The 17258-nt window shown below is 41.6% G+C and overlaps 2 protein-coding genes across 2 annotated transcripts; both read right to left on the bottom strand.

Moving 5' to 3' along the window:
* Positions 1 to 250: 250 nt before the first annotated feature.
* On the bottom strand, positions 251 to 4825 carry nbl1 (NBL1, DAN family BMP antagonist; the record flags this gene model as incomplete). Its single annotated transcript, XM_080728950.1, has 4 exons — positions 4722 to 4825; positions 2233 to 2413; positions 1362 to 1473; positions 251 to 529 (listed from the first exon to the last, which is right to left on the bottom strand). Exons 2-4 carry the CDS (start codon positions 2403 to 2405, stop codon positions 251 to 253), a joined length of 564 nt encoding a protein of 187 aa, XP_080585076.1. The 5' UTR covers positions 2406 to 2413; positions 4722 to 4825.
* Positions 4826 to 7617: 2792 nt separating this feature from the next.
* micos10 (mitochondrial contact site and cristae organizing system subunit 10) lies at positions 7618 to 12082 on the bottom strand. Its single transcript, XM_080728957.1, has 4 exons — positions 12008 to 12082; positions 8403 to 8450; positions 8193 to 8302; positions 7618 to 7801 (listed from the first exon to the last, which is right to left on the bottom strand). Exons 1-4 carry the CDS (start codon positions 12069 to 12071, stop codon positions 7793 to 7795), a joined length of 231 nt encoding a protein of 76 aa, XP_080585083.1. The 5' UTR covers positions 12072 to 12082; the 3' UTR covers positions 7618 to 7792.
* Between the last annotated feature and the right edge of the window lie 5176 nt (positions 12083 to 17258).

A 17258-nucleotide genomic window follows, 5' to 3' on the forward strand; every position in this document is an offset into this window, starting at 1 on the left:
CCGCCCTGCGCCGCACAACGAGCGCTCCTGTTCTCAATCTAACTGAATCTCAAACTAACTGTGACATATACATGTACATATCATTTTAAACTGAACTATCCCTTTAAAGGACATTTTTGGTGTAATGTTAATCGTGTTTTAAGTGCCTTTGCAATTCTACAGGTTGGTAAAGGTGATGGAATGAGAGGTGTTGGGGGGAGAGGGGGAGGGAGGCGATAAGAATGACAGAAGGGAATGCATTACGAAGGACCTATCCTCCGTCTGATGTGTGTGGTAGTGCATGGTGCTCCGTGTGCGAGTGGACATGCTGAGAGTGTATGTCTTTGTGGGGCTGAGTGTGCGACTGAGCTCCACTGAGGGCTTCAGATAGAGAAGGTGCATCCAGGCCACTCTCTGCAGGGTAGAGCTGCATCACTGCCCCCTCCTGGCCACCATCCTTACTGCAGGACTGGCAGCTACAGTGGAAGATCCTCTCCACGAGTTTATCCACATGAGGAGTCTCTTCATTTCCCGGGCACTCCAAAGTCACCTAACCATGTGCGTGCACACACACACACACACACACGCACACACACACACACACACACGCACACGCACACGCACACACACACACACACACACACACACACACAGTTGGCTGAGAAAACCACAAATGGACCCCCATAACCCTGCTCAACAGCTGACCCCCTTCCCCACCGACACACAACTTTAAACAATTTCCTTCAGTGTTGTGTTTTCTTTCACAAATGATCAGTCAGCAGTTCCATCATGGTTCAAACCGCTGACAAACCAACAATGAGCAGTATCTTGTTTCATTAGAGAATGTAGTGTTGTTTTCTAACAAAAGAAAGCAGACATAAACTACACCAATTCCAATTAAATAAAAATCAAGATAGAGACTGTGCTGATATGTCCGAGGACTTTCTTTGAAATGGAAAAACAAAATGTACAAAGTAATTTCCAATAAAACTGCTGTACACTAAAAAAGAGATGAAACGTGAGGTGACCTCACCTGTGGTCCCACCCTCTTATCCAACCTGGCAACGTTCCAAACTACATACACTTTACCACAAAGCCTTTGTTGTCCAAGGACTCTGGAATCCCTTTGGCTAAAAAGAGACAATGAACTCCAGAATAATATAAAATGCAGGCATATAACTGCATGAGAACCACAACGTTTGAAACAAAATCTGTCTAAAAAAATGTTTTTTGTTGGTCCCACGGTCTGTCATCTCACTATACGTCATCATTGTGACATGTTTAATGTCGGCGGTTTGTGGTTTGGGTAACAGTGTGTTTATTTGTCAGTCTCAATGTGGTTTTTTCTACATGGACAAACGTGTGATATTAGACTCACTTACCACTTCCCACTGCGTCTGTGCAGGCATGCAGGAATCACAGTGCACCAGCGACTCTGTTGACTGAGGAAAGGTGTTGGGAACGCTGTAACTGAAGCACTGCCCCAGACAAGCCCTGAGACAGTGATAAAGGATTAGAGTGCTCTCTCTGGTATTCTGAAGACGAGTCGGGTATACTCTTGTAATAGCTTTAGTTTTGATAGGCATAAATAAATAAATACGTCTGAAGATAGCAGTGGTGGAAAAAGTATTCACTTTTTTATTTTTTTCACGTGTGAAAGTATCAGCATTGCAATGTTGAAATACTCTGTTACAAGTAAAAGTCCAGAATTCAAAATGTACAAAAGTATTGGTATAAAAATGTACTTAAAGTACCAAAAGTACAAAGTACTCTGTATTTGCAGAATGCCCCATTGCACATGTCTTCAAAAATGTATAAAAGTATTTTGAAAATAGCAGATATACAAGCTCACAATGTGACAAATTGTGATCTCTTGTAGATTTTCAAATGGCCGAAATGTTTATAGGCCTATGGCTGAAATGGGTAATGTATGTTTTGTAGCCTAATTATAATCAAAATCTACAAAGTAACTAGTAACTAAAGTTTTAGAATTATAGTGGAGTCAGAGATGTAATGAAATAGAAGTAAAAGTATTGAAAACTGGAAACACTCCGGTAAGGTAAAGGTTGTTCAAAGGTGTAGTACATTATGTAGTATGTACAGTATAAGTAAATGCACTTGGTTACTTTACACCACTGGAGAGGATAGGCTCTTATCCTTTTATTTATTATAGGCTACTGATGAGTTATGGGGGCGATCCGCTTTGATAAAGAAAGGGAGAGAGAGAGGGCCAGGGCAGAGAGTCAGACTGACCTGTTTTGAATAGACTGAGGCTGGCATCCCGTATGCCCAACTATCTGTGTGATGTTCTTGGCCTCACACCAAGCGCTCTTGTCGGGGAACAACGCCAGGCGGTTGATGTGTGCCGGTGGTGCCGCTGAATACAGTGCAAGCAGTGCGCAGCAAACCAGAATTCTTTCCCACATGACTGCACCTAAAGTAGCAGAAAAAATGCATTGTATTAGCTACGTACAGTTACAGTAGCCTACCTGTCCTGGATGCAAAGCCATACCACCTGAGTGTAGACAGTATATATAGGGTATAGGCCATTGGTTCTCAAAGTGGGGTCCGGGGACCCCCAAGGGTCATTGAGGGAGTTCCAGGGGGTCCCCAGCTAAATGATAGAACAGGAACCAGTAGGCTATGTAACTAAGAGAGTGTAGCCTACAAATGGAACCAAATGGTTTGGTTCCATTTGTACAGAGTTAAATTAACATTGATTTTACAATATAAATCAGGGGGTCAGAGATAGAAATACCATTAAATGGTGGTCCATAGCCTAATCAATGCATGTGAAACTGCAGGGTTCTTAACATTTAAATGTTTGAGAATCACTGCTAGCCATAAAAATCTTCTCTAATGGCGGTCTGTGGCCTATATCTTTTCAAATGGGGGCCCGTGGGCTAATAAGTGTCAATTTTGGGGTCCTTGGAATGAAAAGGTTTGAGAAGCAGTGGGCTACAGCAGCTGCAGACATAGTGGTAGGTAGGCCTATACTACACCTCCTCTTTCAGTACAAACTTACAAAGCACCACATTCTAACTGGGTTTTTGCATCCCACCTATATGTGGATGGTTATCAGGTTGTTGTATAGGCCTATGGTCTGTTTTTACCTTCAGGCTACCTTTGGCTTTGTGTATGTCTTATCAGCTTCTATAGCTCATTTGACTGGCTGCATGAAGTGACAATTCATCTTCGTGTTAAGTGTTGCTCACATCCAGTGGGTGCGTGCATCCTCTGCTGGCAGTGGAGAAACATTAGGATTTATACCGTCCGGGAAAGCATATGGGGGAGGGAGGGAGAGAGAAATCTGTTTGCTTGATACCACCTGACTCTAATAAACTCTGCACGTCCTCTTTCATTCGTTCTTCTTTTAAACTGCTCTGACCAGTCACGCCATTTACAATCTACACAAAGTGTTTTCTCGTGCTGCTTATAAAAACTGGAACTGGTCACCCACGTTGTCTATACTTTACACACTTCCACCTTCGTGCCATTTCCCATGCCTCTACGCGCAAATAACATTCCAAAAACTTTCAATAGGCCCGTCAAAGTTCTCCGGGGGAAAAAAGCCCCACAGCTGTTAAACACCGACTTTGAGGGGCTGCTTGCTGCTGCGCGAACGATGAGCAACATGATGGGAACAAGAATTTAGCTTGGCTGTCCAACAAGCTTGCAGCACTGCACTTAGACAGCACACTAATATTTACAGTAGGTATAGGAGACTCTAAACCCCATCTGTTTCAATACAGCCAGTCATTAATAAGCGCTTATATTAGGAAATTGATTTCAAAGCGCTTCTATCAACACACAACTAGCAGCTACTCGTCGGAGCATCAACGGGGAGATGTGTTTGAATAGGCCTCGAGATGTTTTTTTTTTCCATATTATTTTATCATATTGCATCCAAAGTCCAAACACTCTGTTACCAAGGTAAGTTATGGTAAACAGCCCTAGCTTTACCAGTGGTTTTCATTTCAACCAGTGGTCCTTAGTTGAGGGGGTTCCAGGTGGTCCCCAGCTAAATGATGCAGAGTCACAGTTGGTAACCAAATGGACCATTATAGATTTTTAACTCTTGAGAGATACATAAAGGTTTCCTGTGTAAATAAGCCGAAAAGCTTACTAGGATCTCCTTTTAGTTGACCTTGTAGGACCAGTGAACTGTAGTCTACATTTTCCTATGCAAACTTCTAATAGTAGGCTATTCAATCAATCAATCAATCAGTCAATCAGAGCGTAAAATGAAACCTGTCAGTTTTAATTGTTGTTATATCTGCATTATTTAATTTATACCTGTAGCCTACAATAAGTTTACACAATAATTAGAGAATGTAGAAGAAATGTTATTTTGATCGGCTACCACATCAATACAGCATGGAAGTGTGTGGACTAAATATGTATCCAACGATAACAAAAATATATTTGGGTCTGACAGGCTAAATCTCATAATGGTGGTCCGTGGCTCGTAAACGTCCTTGATATGAAAAAGGTTGAAAACCGCCTACATTCTCATCCTCATTTCTAAAACATGATTTAGCTTCATTTCTAAATCTATGATTTAGCCTATACACTACTACAGTAACTCTGCAGCCAGGCAGGCCTGATACTGAAAGACCCACGGTTCCTTTGGAGGAATAAACTGCTGACCCTGGTTGGTGTCGTAGTTGCCCTGGTTAGCGAGGTCTCTCTAACCTCGCCAATAACGCTCTGGGCCAGGGCTAGTGTCGTAGTAAACTTACCACTGAGAACGACCGTTTGTATGCCAGCCAGTGGACCAGTGCGCAACGTCCCGCTGAGAACTCTCACCAAAGACTAGACAGTCCGTCCTCCGGCGTAAGGGGAAGGGGATGCGGGGAGAAGTTGTGAAATATCTCCGTAACGCTGATAATTAATGGAAAATATGACCACTTTTTTTTGTAAAGCCGTTAAGGATTAATCCGAGTGTCTCCTCTCCTGTAAAGCAGTTACATCATCCGGAAAGGAGAGAGAAAGAGAGGATCCGATGGAGAGGGATGGGAAGATAGGGCTTTATGCGCGCTATCTATCTATCTCCCAAGTCCATCAACTCTCAGACTGTCTGTCCCTCCCCTTTGTTCCCGTTCCCATCCAGTCAGTGTTAAATTCCAGCAAAACTTCACTAAAACAGTTTAGTGGCTGTACTTTTCCGAGTTCTTTGACTCTCTCACACGAGCTTTGAAAGCTTTATTTGGGCAGGGTTTTAGGCGCGGTTGAGCCCCCAGACAGGGGTCCCGCTGTGCCGTTGTTGGAAAAGAAAACGGGGAGGGAAAATTTGTTTGGCAGGTTTCAGATGTTTCTCCTCCGAGTGGAGAAGAAAAGATCTTTGCATCAAGCTACTATCAAATGACTCAATCAAGCTGTAGTTCATTTAAATTGCTTTCTGAGGAATTAAAGGACCACCTAACCTCACCTCTGGAACAACCAGATCTTATTTTGTTGTTTGGGACACGATCAACACAACCCTGAGTTATGTTTTGTGTTCAATCTGTGTTTTGAGATATTTTAGTATCAGCATGCAACAACTGCATGCAACAACTGGTCATATGATGCATTTTGCATCATATGACCATGCAGTTGTTGCATGCTGAAATACTAAAATATCTAAAAACACAGATTGAACACAAAAAATAACTCAGGATTGTGTTGATCGTGTCCCAAACAACAATAAAATAAGATCTGGTTGTCCCAGAGGTGAAGTGGTCCTTTAACATGTCATGTGAGATCACATGTTGTCATGTTGTCCATTGACTTAATACTATAACATTTAAATAAAAATGTTTAGGTGAATAATTTCAAGGTGAAATTTATTTGGGTGAAGCTATGGGCATCTAATTTAGTGGCTACATTTTGTCACTACATGAAGGCACTTAGATTTCCATATTAAGTGAATTGGAAATGTTATAGGCCTTGCCTTGGTAAGATTCTGGTTACCAGAAAAAAAATGTTAATTCAAAACAAAATACAATAGCCACCCATTCTTTTATTGCTAAATTACAGACAGAATTGTTAACGCATTTACACTGACTAGTGACTTACTACCTGGGCTGTTCAAAGACAGGTAAAAGATCAGACCTTTACAAACAGAAAACAAAGTCATAACTTTCCTTGCTGGTGTTTGTATAGCCATGCCCCACTAATATCCCTGGTGCTCCCCCATGCACCACCCCCACATTTCTTTCCCTCCCAGTGTGACCTTATCCTCACAGGTGTGCAGCCTCAATTGTCTCCATAAGCACCCCTATCAGTGTTGCACGCTTCACTTGCAAACAAATATTTTAATGGCCACGGGACGAGTGATGGGGCTTAATTTTTGACAAGGTTACTTCATGACTGATGTATACTGCAGAACACGAGTGTTACTTTAAGCCATTGGCATCTCTGCGTGCCGACATCATGGAATTATTTATTCAATTCTTGTACACGCAAGAATGTACATGTTTACATTACGGACAAAGAATGGACTGTTGCTGTATGATGGAGGATGACACCGTGTTATGGATATCTAGCTATATGCAACCTGCAGGTCTGCAAGTGAGTTCAAGCTGAAATGAGAGATCTGGAGAAAAAAGGGAGGGAGGATGGGAAAGGGGAGAGAGCGAGAGAAAAAGTCAAAGAGAATGTCTTATAGCAATGTAGTCTTTGATGTGAAAGTACATTATGTGTCTTATGTTGAGACGTGCACACACAGTGCAGAACTCACCTGTTAGTAATAAGACCGAGTTCCAGTCCAGAAATGGCATTCCATTACATTCCACAAATTCTGCTGCACCAGGGGGCTGGACAAACGAGTGTGTGTGTGTGTGTGTGTTCATGTGCATGCATACACAGACACACACAAAGAAAAACAAACTTGACTCAATAACAGACCCATGCAAACACACACACGTAAGTGATCAATCATAGACTTGAAGAGTGTTACCAAACACTACACTACCAATGACTAACAGCATGTAAGATTAGATTACATCCAAGCTTAACCTGGTCTCAACCCCCTATACAGACACACTCCAGTCCTGTCCAACATGCATATACACAGAAGCGTAGAACATGGCATTAGCTTTATTTATACACGCAATGTACAGCACTGTTACCGTCTTGGTACCTGAGCCATATTCATGATGAGTGTACAGTGTGCGCCTAGCTTCTAAAACCCTCTTCACATTTGCTGTGAAATTCAATTTACTTGTATATTTAATTAGTTTATAAACAGGAAAACACATTTCTGTGACCTCATACAACAAAGTTAAGTGTGCTGCCTCCAATTTCCTCTGCTTGGAATCCAGGCCACCAATACACCCCCCCACCCCCACCCACTACTTGAAAAATCATGTTTAAAATACACTTTGTTAAAATCCTACATACGTCAGGCTATAGATGTTCTATCATCAATGTACTTCTTCACGCCATAAATTCTGTGCAACACTCCTTTCCAACCCCCCCACCCCCCCTCTTCCAGGGCTGCAGATGCTAAACCTGGCTCCCATTCAAAGCCAGCAGGAGTTCAAGTCCCTCAACTCATTAACACACAAAATTACCTCCCAGCCACAGACCCCTTTTAATTCTTCCTCTCTCTTGCACAAGTACACACACACACACACACACATGCAAAGATTTTGCAGTATATCATAGTCACTTTATTCAATATATACTGACTGCCAATGAATATACACACACATTAATTACACTGGGCGGTAGTGGCAGGACAAAAATTAAACGAGCAGCAGAACAACGACGACACTCAACATGGACAAGCAACTTCATTCAAGATGAGCGAATCCTCATCCGCCTTTCTCTACTGGTCCTGAAAATTAACAGAAATGTTGGAGAAGAAATGTCAAGTGACAAGTTTCACGTGATGCTTTTGCCCTGTACAATAAGATGCCATCAACCTCCAAGTCACAAGCAATTTAATTCAACAGTGATCAAACTAGTCAATTTAATTTATTATAGAAAATAATCAATAAAAATACTGAAATTAGTAAAAGGTGTGCGATGTGATGGGTTGTGAGCTTATTTTGCACCACACCATTGTACAACAAAGTATATCATGTTGTTAATAATCAGACTAATCAATTTATTTGATTATTAAATATCTATTACAAATAATTGTTCGATTCGTTGTTATATGAAAAAGTAAAAAGTAATCGATAGAAGAAAATGATCAATAGCTGCAGCCATGATTGTGAACTCACCTTAACCATCTGTCCATGAACCAGGTAAGGTGACCTGAAATCATGCTGGCAGTTGGAGTATCCCATGCCCAGTCCCATTCCTGAGCCCAGCGCCACAGGCCATGTGCGCCCTGAAGAGGAGGTTGGTTAGCTTACAAGTGGCTGTGGTGGGCTCGTATTGATGACAGAACTACCATACATGTTTTCCCCGTTCCTTCACACAATACTTACGTTTGAAGAAAAGCACGGAGAAGACGATGCCAACACCAACGCCAGTTACTATACAGTGGGAGACAAGGGGAGAGAAAACACATGATTTTAATCATCCACAGACAAAAAGGATTCACGTGATAAAGACAAATCACACCCACTGTGAAGTGAGCGTTGCCTTTTATCAATTAATTTCATTAACTACTGTAGCGTCCCACGAAGCTTGGCCAATGAGCCAAGTGTGGGACATACATACATACATACATACATACATACATACATACATACAGACAGACGGACAAAGACAGATGTAGAGCGGTTAGATGTAGGAGTGGTTAGCACGTCTCAAAAGGGAGCATTTAAGGTTGGACCCGGTGGGCAGAGAAGTAAATCTGTTGTAATGAGGTGAGTAGGAGCTACTGTGATCTTTGACTCCCGAGTTGGTATGTAACACCTGTTGGCCAGACATTCTTCATTAGAAATAGAGGCGACACATTGAGAGAGGTAAGAACATGAACTTCAAGAAAGAAAGGGGAAAAAAGTGTATGGAAGAGAGAGGGAGGCAGGGGGCTTTGGATGGGAGGAGCTAAGACAGCAGACAAGAGACACCAAAAGGCACAGAGGAACAGGCAGACAGAAGGACTAGAGGTGTTCAGAAAGGTAAGTGCTGTAAGGACTGTAGCCTGGCTTGGATGTAGATGGTTGGTAGTTGAGCTCAAAGTCAGTTGATGACATTAAAGTCACCGGTGCCGGGTATTAAGATACATAACTGCAGACTGGAAGGGAACATGAAGAGGAATGTGTTTTTGTGCTTAGTTTCACCTCGCTGCAGGCCACGCCACACCCAACTTCAGGCCAGCCAGCACAGAAACACATAAAAAACAACCATTTGGGCCCCTCTAACTCTTAATTGGATTCAGAGAGCTATGCAGCGTGACCGACTTGCCACGGCCAGAACAGTCAGACTGCTCTCTATTACACAACTTACAAATGTTAAACAAGACCACAAGTACAGCAAAAACATCCCACACATCTTTGTTACTGGCACTGACAAGCCATTCCCCTCTCTCTTTATTTTCTCTTGTTACTTTCCAAGTTTAGCATTTATTCTTACTCGAGTCGTTACAAGTTTAACATTTTACTTCTGTAAACACTCCCTTTTTCTCTTTTACCATCCTCCACCCTTTGCACCCCCCCTTTTCCGGGTGATTTTTGCCCAGCAGTAGGAGAGATGGCCAAATATGTGTGCACTGTGCAGATCTGCAGCAGTTTTGCAGTAATGAACTTATTAGGACATCCTCACAGTTTGACTCCCCCTTTTATTTTGCGCCAGCCTCCACCCTCTCCTCCCCTTCTGTCAGTACATCACCCTGCTCTGTTGTTCCTATCTTGCTGTGCTCAGTCTGATACGTCTCCGCTTACAGCCCCGACTATCAAAATGCACCCTTGTGGGGACAATGTGGATTTCACAACGTTTTGGCCTACAGCTTACACAGGGCCAGGGGGTTGATTTTGTTTAACTGTAATGGGGATTCAGCAGTCCATTTAAAGGGAGATAAGAAAGTGAGCAAGCAAGCAGTGAGCTGTAATCACATAACATGAGCCAGCACTCAAAACCACACGTAAAAATCAGTTTTAATTTGTGTAATTTAACTAGAGTGTAAATACTGCCCTAGGGAATTTACTACGCATGTACTTGTGAATATGTGGTATGTGCATCGGCAGGCTGGCTCAGCAGGATGTGCCGCTGCATGGGTCAATATAACAAGACATACGAGTTTAATAACAGCGTGGCCTCCGAGTCCAATTTCTAGCTATCGATAGTACGTGGATGTGAATGTAGCCACACAAATCACAAAGCTGTATTCACTTCAGTGGTGAAGACGCACTAGAAGATTGCTGCTTGCATGTCAAGTGGCCAAATGTAAATAGCAATGTAAATACTACACACACGAATGCACACGGCGCGCGCACGCGTGCACACAAACACACACACACACACACACAACTTAAGAACTAATGTTAGTGTATGCAAGAAATTCACTGGGGGGAGGAAAAAATGATTTTCAACTTTAAATTTCACTATGGCATAGTTCTATTTTGTGATGTAGTGGCATAATTGACTGGTGGTGGTGGTGATTAGTGTAGCCTCTTTTGAGGGGACAGGCATAGACATTGTTTACATAAATAGAGTGACAAACTAGGCCTTCGCATTGGTCAATATATTCTCATGGCCGGCTTGTATCAATTTTAGAATAACACCAATTCCCTAAGACACATTTGACAAGGGTGGAATATAAGCTACAATTAGTGTTCTGCAATATTAACAAAAGGCATTGAATCTTACAACTCACATGAGCAATTATTCATTGAAACGTGCAATGCAATTTAAGCATGCCATAAAGAAAGTGTGTGGATTATAATGATACTTTGTGTTGTCAGCTTACACGGGCAATAAACAGTTAAAATATTCCTGAAGCTCAGTGTATCTCTGGTCCATCGCTTTCACCTCCCGCATTGCTCCCGGTGAAGCTCTGACAGAACCGTCGGGAAACGCATGGACTCGAGATTGTCGGCCCCGCCGAGCGCTCAATACTAGTGAAAATAAACAAACCCGTTTCACTACTCACCAAACCAAAGGTCGTTTTGCGCTGTTGAAAGTTTATTCTCCGCGGTGGTGAACCCCTCAGCACCCCACCTACTCTGTAAAATACATTATTTTTGTCATGAAATAAAACGCACACCTCAGGCCACCTAGCGGCCACCGCAGATACAATGGTTCACAACCCGGAAATAAGCGGCGGTCGAGTTGGATGCACTTTATTTCATGACAAAAATAATGTATTTTACAGAGTAGGTGGGGTGCTGAGGGGTTCACCACCGCGGAGAATAGACTTTCAACAGCGCAAAACGACCTTTGGTTTGGTGAGTAGTGAAACGGGTTTGTTTATTTTCACTAGTATTGAGCGCTCGGCGGGGCCGACAATCTCGAGTCCATGCGTTTCCCGACGGTTCTGTCAGAGCTTCACCGGGAGCAATGCGGGAGGTGAAAGCGATGGACCAGAGCTAAGTGTATTACTAGGCTACATAAATTTATTGTTAGTACTACAGTGAGTTATTCCGAGTTTCACTCGCCAAAATATTGTCCATTTATTGTTTGTACGTTCAGAAATTAGACAAAGGAACGTTGACACCTCCAGGGACAATGCAACAGTAAAAATAAAACATTTCATTGTGCCTTTCATATACCGTTAATATACCGCGTCATAGCTCTGGTCCGCGCGCGGCTGTGGCGATAAGGGAGGCAACGGGATACAAGCCAAAATAACCGAAAGACTGCAATCCAGATGAGTGAACAGCAAATGTATGTTCTAATCCATTAGGCCTTTATTTGAGCAATGGCCATAATTAGACTAAATTGTCCACAACATTGCCAATCACATTATAATCAACCTCTGGCGTGCAGTTGACCTCAGAAGATGTACACAACATAGCAAATGGATTAGCCTGTCCTCACTCACCTCCGCTCTACGATGGCCGAGACAGAGGCTGCACATAGACCAGTACGCATATTCATTCAGGAAAATGTGCAAGTGTTCATGTAAATGAAATAATTAGTTAGTTACCCGTTTTCACCACTGTATCGGCCAGACACCGGTCCCATTTCTTTCCGTGCTCCACTGCTGCCATGTTTTCAGCTGTCAGGATTCAGGAAATGCTATTTGGCTGGACCTCGCGATATGTACATTTAGTCATGTGACTAGACTTGACCCCACCCAACCCCGTTGTATTATTATTAGTCTAATATTATTATTATTATTACTACCCGTAGTAGTAGTATTTTTTATTATATTATAGAGTTATTATTATTATATATTTTATGATGATGATTATCATTATTATGCTATATAAATACAGAAAACAGTAGGTGATTTGAATGATAGCACCATATATCAATGCAACCATTTATAGAAATACAACAGACAAGATATAGTTTAGAATAGATGACTAGATATCATTGTACAGTTAGTTGCTTGGTTCTTCAAAAGTCTTTACTGTCGTTTTCACTATTAAAGGATTATTCCTCTAACAGTGACTTACTTGTCTCTTGATAGAGTTGATGATTCTAAAATATAAATATATATATAAAAAATATAGATGCCTTAATGGTCCACGTCACATTGATATAAACCAGTATGCGCACGCCGGTCGGCACCAAATGAACCCCACCGTTCATAGGATGCAATGGATGGCACTCGTGTTTAAAAATGCATTCCATCAAACTTTCAGATGCCGTTTTTCTCCCAGTGTGGAGGAAGAATGCGTAGGATTTTTACTGTAAATTCTCACTCTTGAAATATATAATCCTTAGTTTCTGTTGATTGTAAACAATAATTGCGATTCAAAACAGTTGTCCTTCAAACCCCACCTCTATTCACCGTCATCAGAACAGAGGGAGCGCTCCTCATGATCACCCACCCGATCCACTGGATCACCAGAGCGTCTACTGCTCGCCCAGCTGCAGTCCATGAAGCCTAATTATGCTCCGTCCTGCGACAGTGTCGCGCGCAGAGCCGCAGACCTCCAAGCTCAGAAGGGTTGCATTGGTGACGCAATGTGAGTTTGTATATCAGCTACTCTTGACGTGGAACACCGTTGCGCAATGAAGTATATATGTCTCGATAAGAGCGCACCCATGGGAGCACCTCACTAGCACACAAGAGGAGGTTGAATAACCAGTGCTCCCCAAAACAACAGGTTTGGGGATCTGTTGGGAATTGATTACATGATACAGTCAGCTGTGCATTCAGTCTCAATGTTTGTAAACAAATAATTGGTCTATTGAAAGTCTTCATGGCTATATAATGTAGTTGTACATTTCCCAACTGCAACCCTCTTATAGAACCTCTGTGAAGTTGGCACCCCATATGTTGAAAACATATATAAAAATTGTGTCATTATTTAGTGCTGAATTAGTGCTGAATTATGCCGTAAATTATTAAATACATAACACCAGTGTTCTGCTCCTATGTTCTACCATTAAGCACTTCTTCTCTCCATCGCCCTCTGTTGGCCAGACCATTGTAATGCTGCTAAATCTGCTAATTCATAACCATAGAAATATTTATATATAGAAATATATATAAAAGCACAATTGATGATTTCAACGGCACAAATTAGAGCACATCCAGCACTAAAGAATGAGACCCTTTTTTCACGATTTGGAGCAAAAAAATTGGGGGTGCAAGGCTCAGCAAAACTATAACTTAAAATATCTAAGAAATTATACCAGCACAAATTCTAAAATTTACGGCACAATTCAGCACAAATTCAGCACTAAATAATGACACCATTTTTATATATGTTTTCATCATATGGGGTGCCAACTTCACAGAGGTTCTTATAGATGGTTGGGGCTGTATGTGTGTGTCCAGAGCTAATCGCGCAACCTGCTGGACCAATCAGTGTTTTTCCCCCACACAATGTTTTGTACTTTTTGAAATATTTAATTTCATTATGGCAGTCAAGGGGTCTGTGATTGGACTAACAGCAAACACCATAATGATCAGACCAACGGAGACAGTCTTCTTCACTAAGCACAAAGATGCGCTGACACTGGAACTCTCTGACTCAAGAACCCTGTATAAGCAAACAAACATCAGGAAGTAAATACCTCGGTCTCACAACATAGGCTACAACAACACTATGAGTTGGAGGGCTGTTGTTCAGTAAAATGTAAAACCATGATAAAACACAAAACAAAGAGGTCCAGATGAAGACATTGATGAGTGTTAAGAAATATTTGTTGTTGAACTTATTAATGGGGGGAAAAAAGACATGAAAAGTGAATCATGTTTTTCTGAATCCAGCTGACTAATACTGACCCTTCTGAGAGGAGGCCTAACATCATGATCTCTGAACTTTCTCCCTCCTGAAACTGAGAGCAGCTTTTGGTTGTAAAAGTCAGAAGAGTCTGGCTGCTGCAGGTCACAGTCAGGTTATAGGAATCATGCAGAGCTAACTGCATCTGGAAAAAATGTGACGTTTTTAAAGCGTGGCTCTGCAAGAGGGGTGCGGTCTGTGTGCCTGTCCATCTGTGTGTTTGTCCGGAGCTAATCTCACAAACCACTGGACCGATCCTTGCCAGATTTCTTGTGTACACTGCCAGGAGGCCAGCTTAGGACACGTTTTATATTTTTAAATACTGGACTTTTATTTTGTAGTCTAATGGAAATTGAAGCGGCACTATGTCATTTTTTTGGGGTAATGAATAAAGTGTAATTTTGTTCAATCTTTATAGTAGAGTATGTTAATGCAATATAAGTGCGTTGGTTGTATTTTGTCTCCCTGCTCTTGAGACATTTAGATTGTGTCAAAGGTCATGTCTCACCAAGACACAGGATCTGACATGAATTTTGACCCGATGGTCAAGATTCAATTCATCCCCTGAGCAACCAGGTATGAGTTTGATGGTAAAATTGTAAGCAGCAAACCGGGTTCAAATCTGGTGTAGTAGAAGAGGAAAGTTACATAGTGCAGCTTTAATGGGGCTCAGGTCGGGGGGGGGGGGGAAATTTGAAGTCATACGTTAAAGATATGTCACATAGATGACCAAAGATGTCACAGAGATCTGTCACACGAGGTCAAAGGTCTATAAAAACAGCAGCGAAAACAAAACATGTTCTAGGAGGAACCACAGAATATTAATAACACAACTATTATTCTAAACGACTGATGACAGACCAACAGCAGCTGGTGAAGTGAACGTAGAACATTAAAACCATGATAGATGAATCAAGACTTTGAAAGTAAATAGCTTATCCTTTGGTATGATATGACATGGCTCTGAAGGAAGCTAGTCCAAGAGGGGGTCTGTCTGTGTATCTGTTTGTTTGTCCTGAGAGGTATAATCTCACAAAACCATCAGCACTAAATGTCTTACGTACACTACACGGTCAGAAGGAGTAGGTTTACTTATGTATTTTATTTATTTATTAAAATATGTTTTACATATTTTGAAATATATATATTTTTGAGCGGTGCTAACCGCTCCTATGTCTGGCTTTGTGTGTATGAGCACGGAATGAGCGTGGATGTGTGTATGAGCACAGAACTCCATGTATGGAAATAACTAATGTCGCAGACAGAACGGCCCATACAAGGAGATATGCACATGTGTCGTGTCTGATACTATGCGAAGTGAGAACCGCTCATAAATAGCACCCTTCACTTTACACGGGGTGTGGTTTTTGAAATAACTTTATCTTTATCATTTGAGTCAATAATTGTGCTTGGATCGTGCTGAAACATGCCCACATTTGGAAATGACTGACAGGGACATGCTGGGCCCCTGATTCAACCCGGGAAAAAAGAGTTGTAGAGGCCCTCATTGCGCGGTATAGAGAGAGATCTCTCTCTATAGCACTGCTGCTGCTACTCAAAGATTTGCCATTTCAGATCATGACAAGTGACAAGCCAGTGGGCCAATTACATGAGTTATATTTCGTCGTTGTTGTCGGGTGGAAACCTTGTATGTCCAAAACCGTTTGTTTTGTATTTATCATTTTAAAAAGTGGTTCCTGCATGTGTAAATTGCTAATAAACTCTTCAATCAATCAATCAATCAATCAATCAATCCAGTAGTCCAGTCTAGTCCGCAGTGATTGATTGATTGATTGAATACTTTATTGGAAGTTTGCATAAGAAAAGGTACAGGACAGTAGGTTCACTGATCAACTAAAAGGATTTTAAACCACAAGAAAGCTCAATTAGTCTGGAGGATAGTGACGAAAATCGCTCACTTTTTCATACAAGCGTGACATTTGGTACACTTGTACAGTTTGGGGCCCTGAACATTTTCAGATATGGAGCCATCGCAAAACCGCCCCCCCTGGTGGCCATGACAGCCATGTTACTTTCCACCATTACCAATTAATGTATTTTGCATCATAACTCCTAAACAAAACATGATAATACAGAATAGTTGATGTCTAGACCTATGTTTTGATGGTCAAGGATTCCATTGATATCATATACAACATCATAAACTGTTCAGGTGAATAGTTAATGGTCAATTTGGTGATGTTGTGAGGTAGTCTGCTGGTTTTGTCTGAACATTTTTCACTTTTTCATAAAAGTATGAAACTTGGTACACTTGTACAGTTTGGGACCCTGAACATTTTCAGATATGGAGCCATTGCAAAAACGCCCCCTGGTGCGGCCATGGTGGGCATTTTAATATCCGCCATTACCAGATAATGTATTTTGTGTCTTATCTCCTGAACCATACATGATAATAAACTGTCCAGCTGAATAGTTAATGGTCAATTCAGTGATTTGAGAAGGAAATCACAATATTTTGCCTCTGTTGCATACATTTGGTTTCATTGTCTTGTTCAAATGTATTTCTTAAGCACATATATTTCAATGTTTTTTGTTTGACTGATTGATTGATTGTTGTCGTCGTCGTCGTTGTTGTTGTTGTTGTTGTTGTTGTTGATGATGATGATGATGAATCTATTCTTCAATCTTCACTGTCTCCTTCACAGCCTCCTCCACATTGACACTATGCTGTGTGTGCACTATTAGGAGTTTCTTTCTTTCTTTTTTTTTGCATTTGTAATGCCCCTGGCAGCCTTTCTTGCAGCCACAACTTAAGAGCTGAAGGAGAGATTGGCTTGCCTGTGGAAGAATTGACCACGATGGCATTTCTGGTGCCACCTCAAATGCTTGTCCCCAACAGTGTACTCCTTGGTATACTGCTCTTTTGAGGTGTTGCACCATGCAGTGCATCCTTAGTTGGGGGTATTTGCTCTCATCTTCCTTTTTTGTGAATAACTCAAGACCAAGCTTGCTGGGTGGCATTTGCCAATCAGA

This window comes from Nannobrachium achirus (assembly GCF_963921795.1).
Source record: "Nannobrachium achirus genome assembly, chromosome: 6".
NCBI classification, from domain to species: domain Eukaryota; kingdom Metazoa; phylum Chordata; class Actinopteri; order Myctophiformes; family Myctophidae; genus Nannobrachium; species Nannobrachium achirus.

What these genes read in the sequence shown, in the direction of transcription:
- micos10 (XM_080728957.1), bottom strand. Translation starts at nt 12,071, where the DNA reads ATGGCAGCAGTGGAGCACGGAAAGAAATGGGACCGGTGTCTGGCCGAT. An exon ending in CGATACAGTGGTGAAAACGG is followed by an intron (nt 8,451 to 12,007) that starts GTAACTAACTAA and finishes CCCACTGTATAG; the next exon opens with TAACTGGCGTTGGTGTTGGC. An exon ending in CTCCGTGCTTTTCTTCAAAC is followed by an intron (nt 8,303 to 8,402) that starts GTAAGTATTGTG and finishes CCTCCTCTTCAG; the next exon opens with GGCGCACATGGCCTGTGGCG.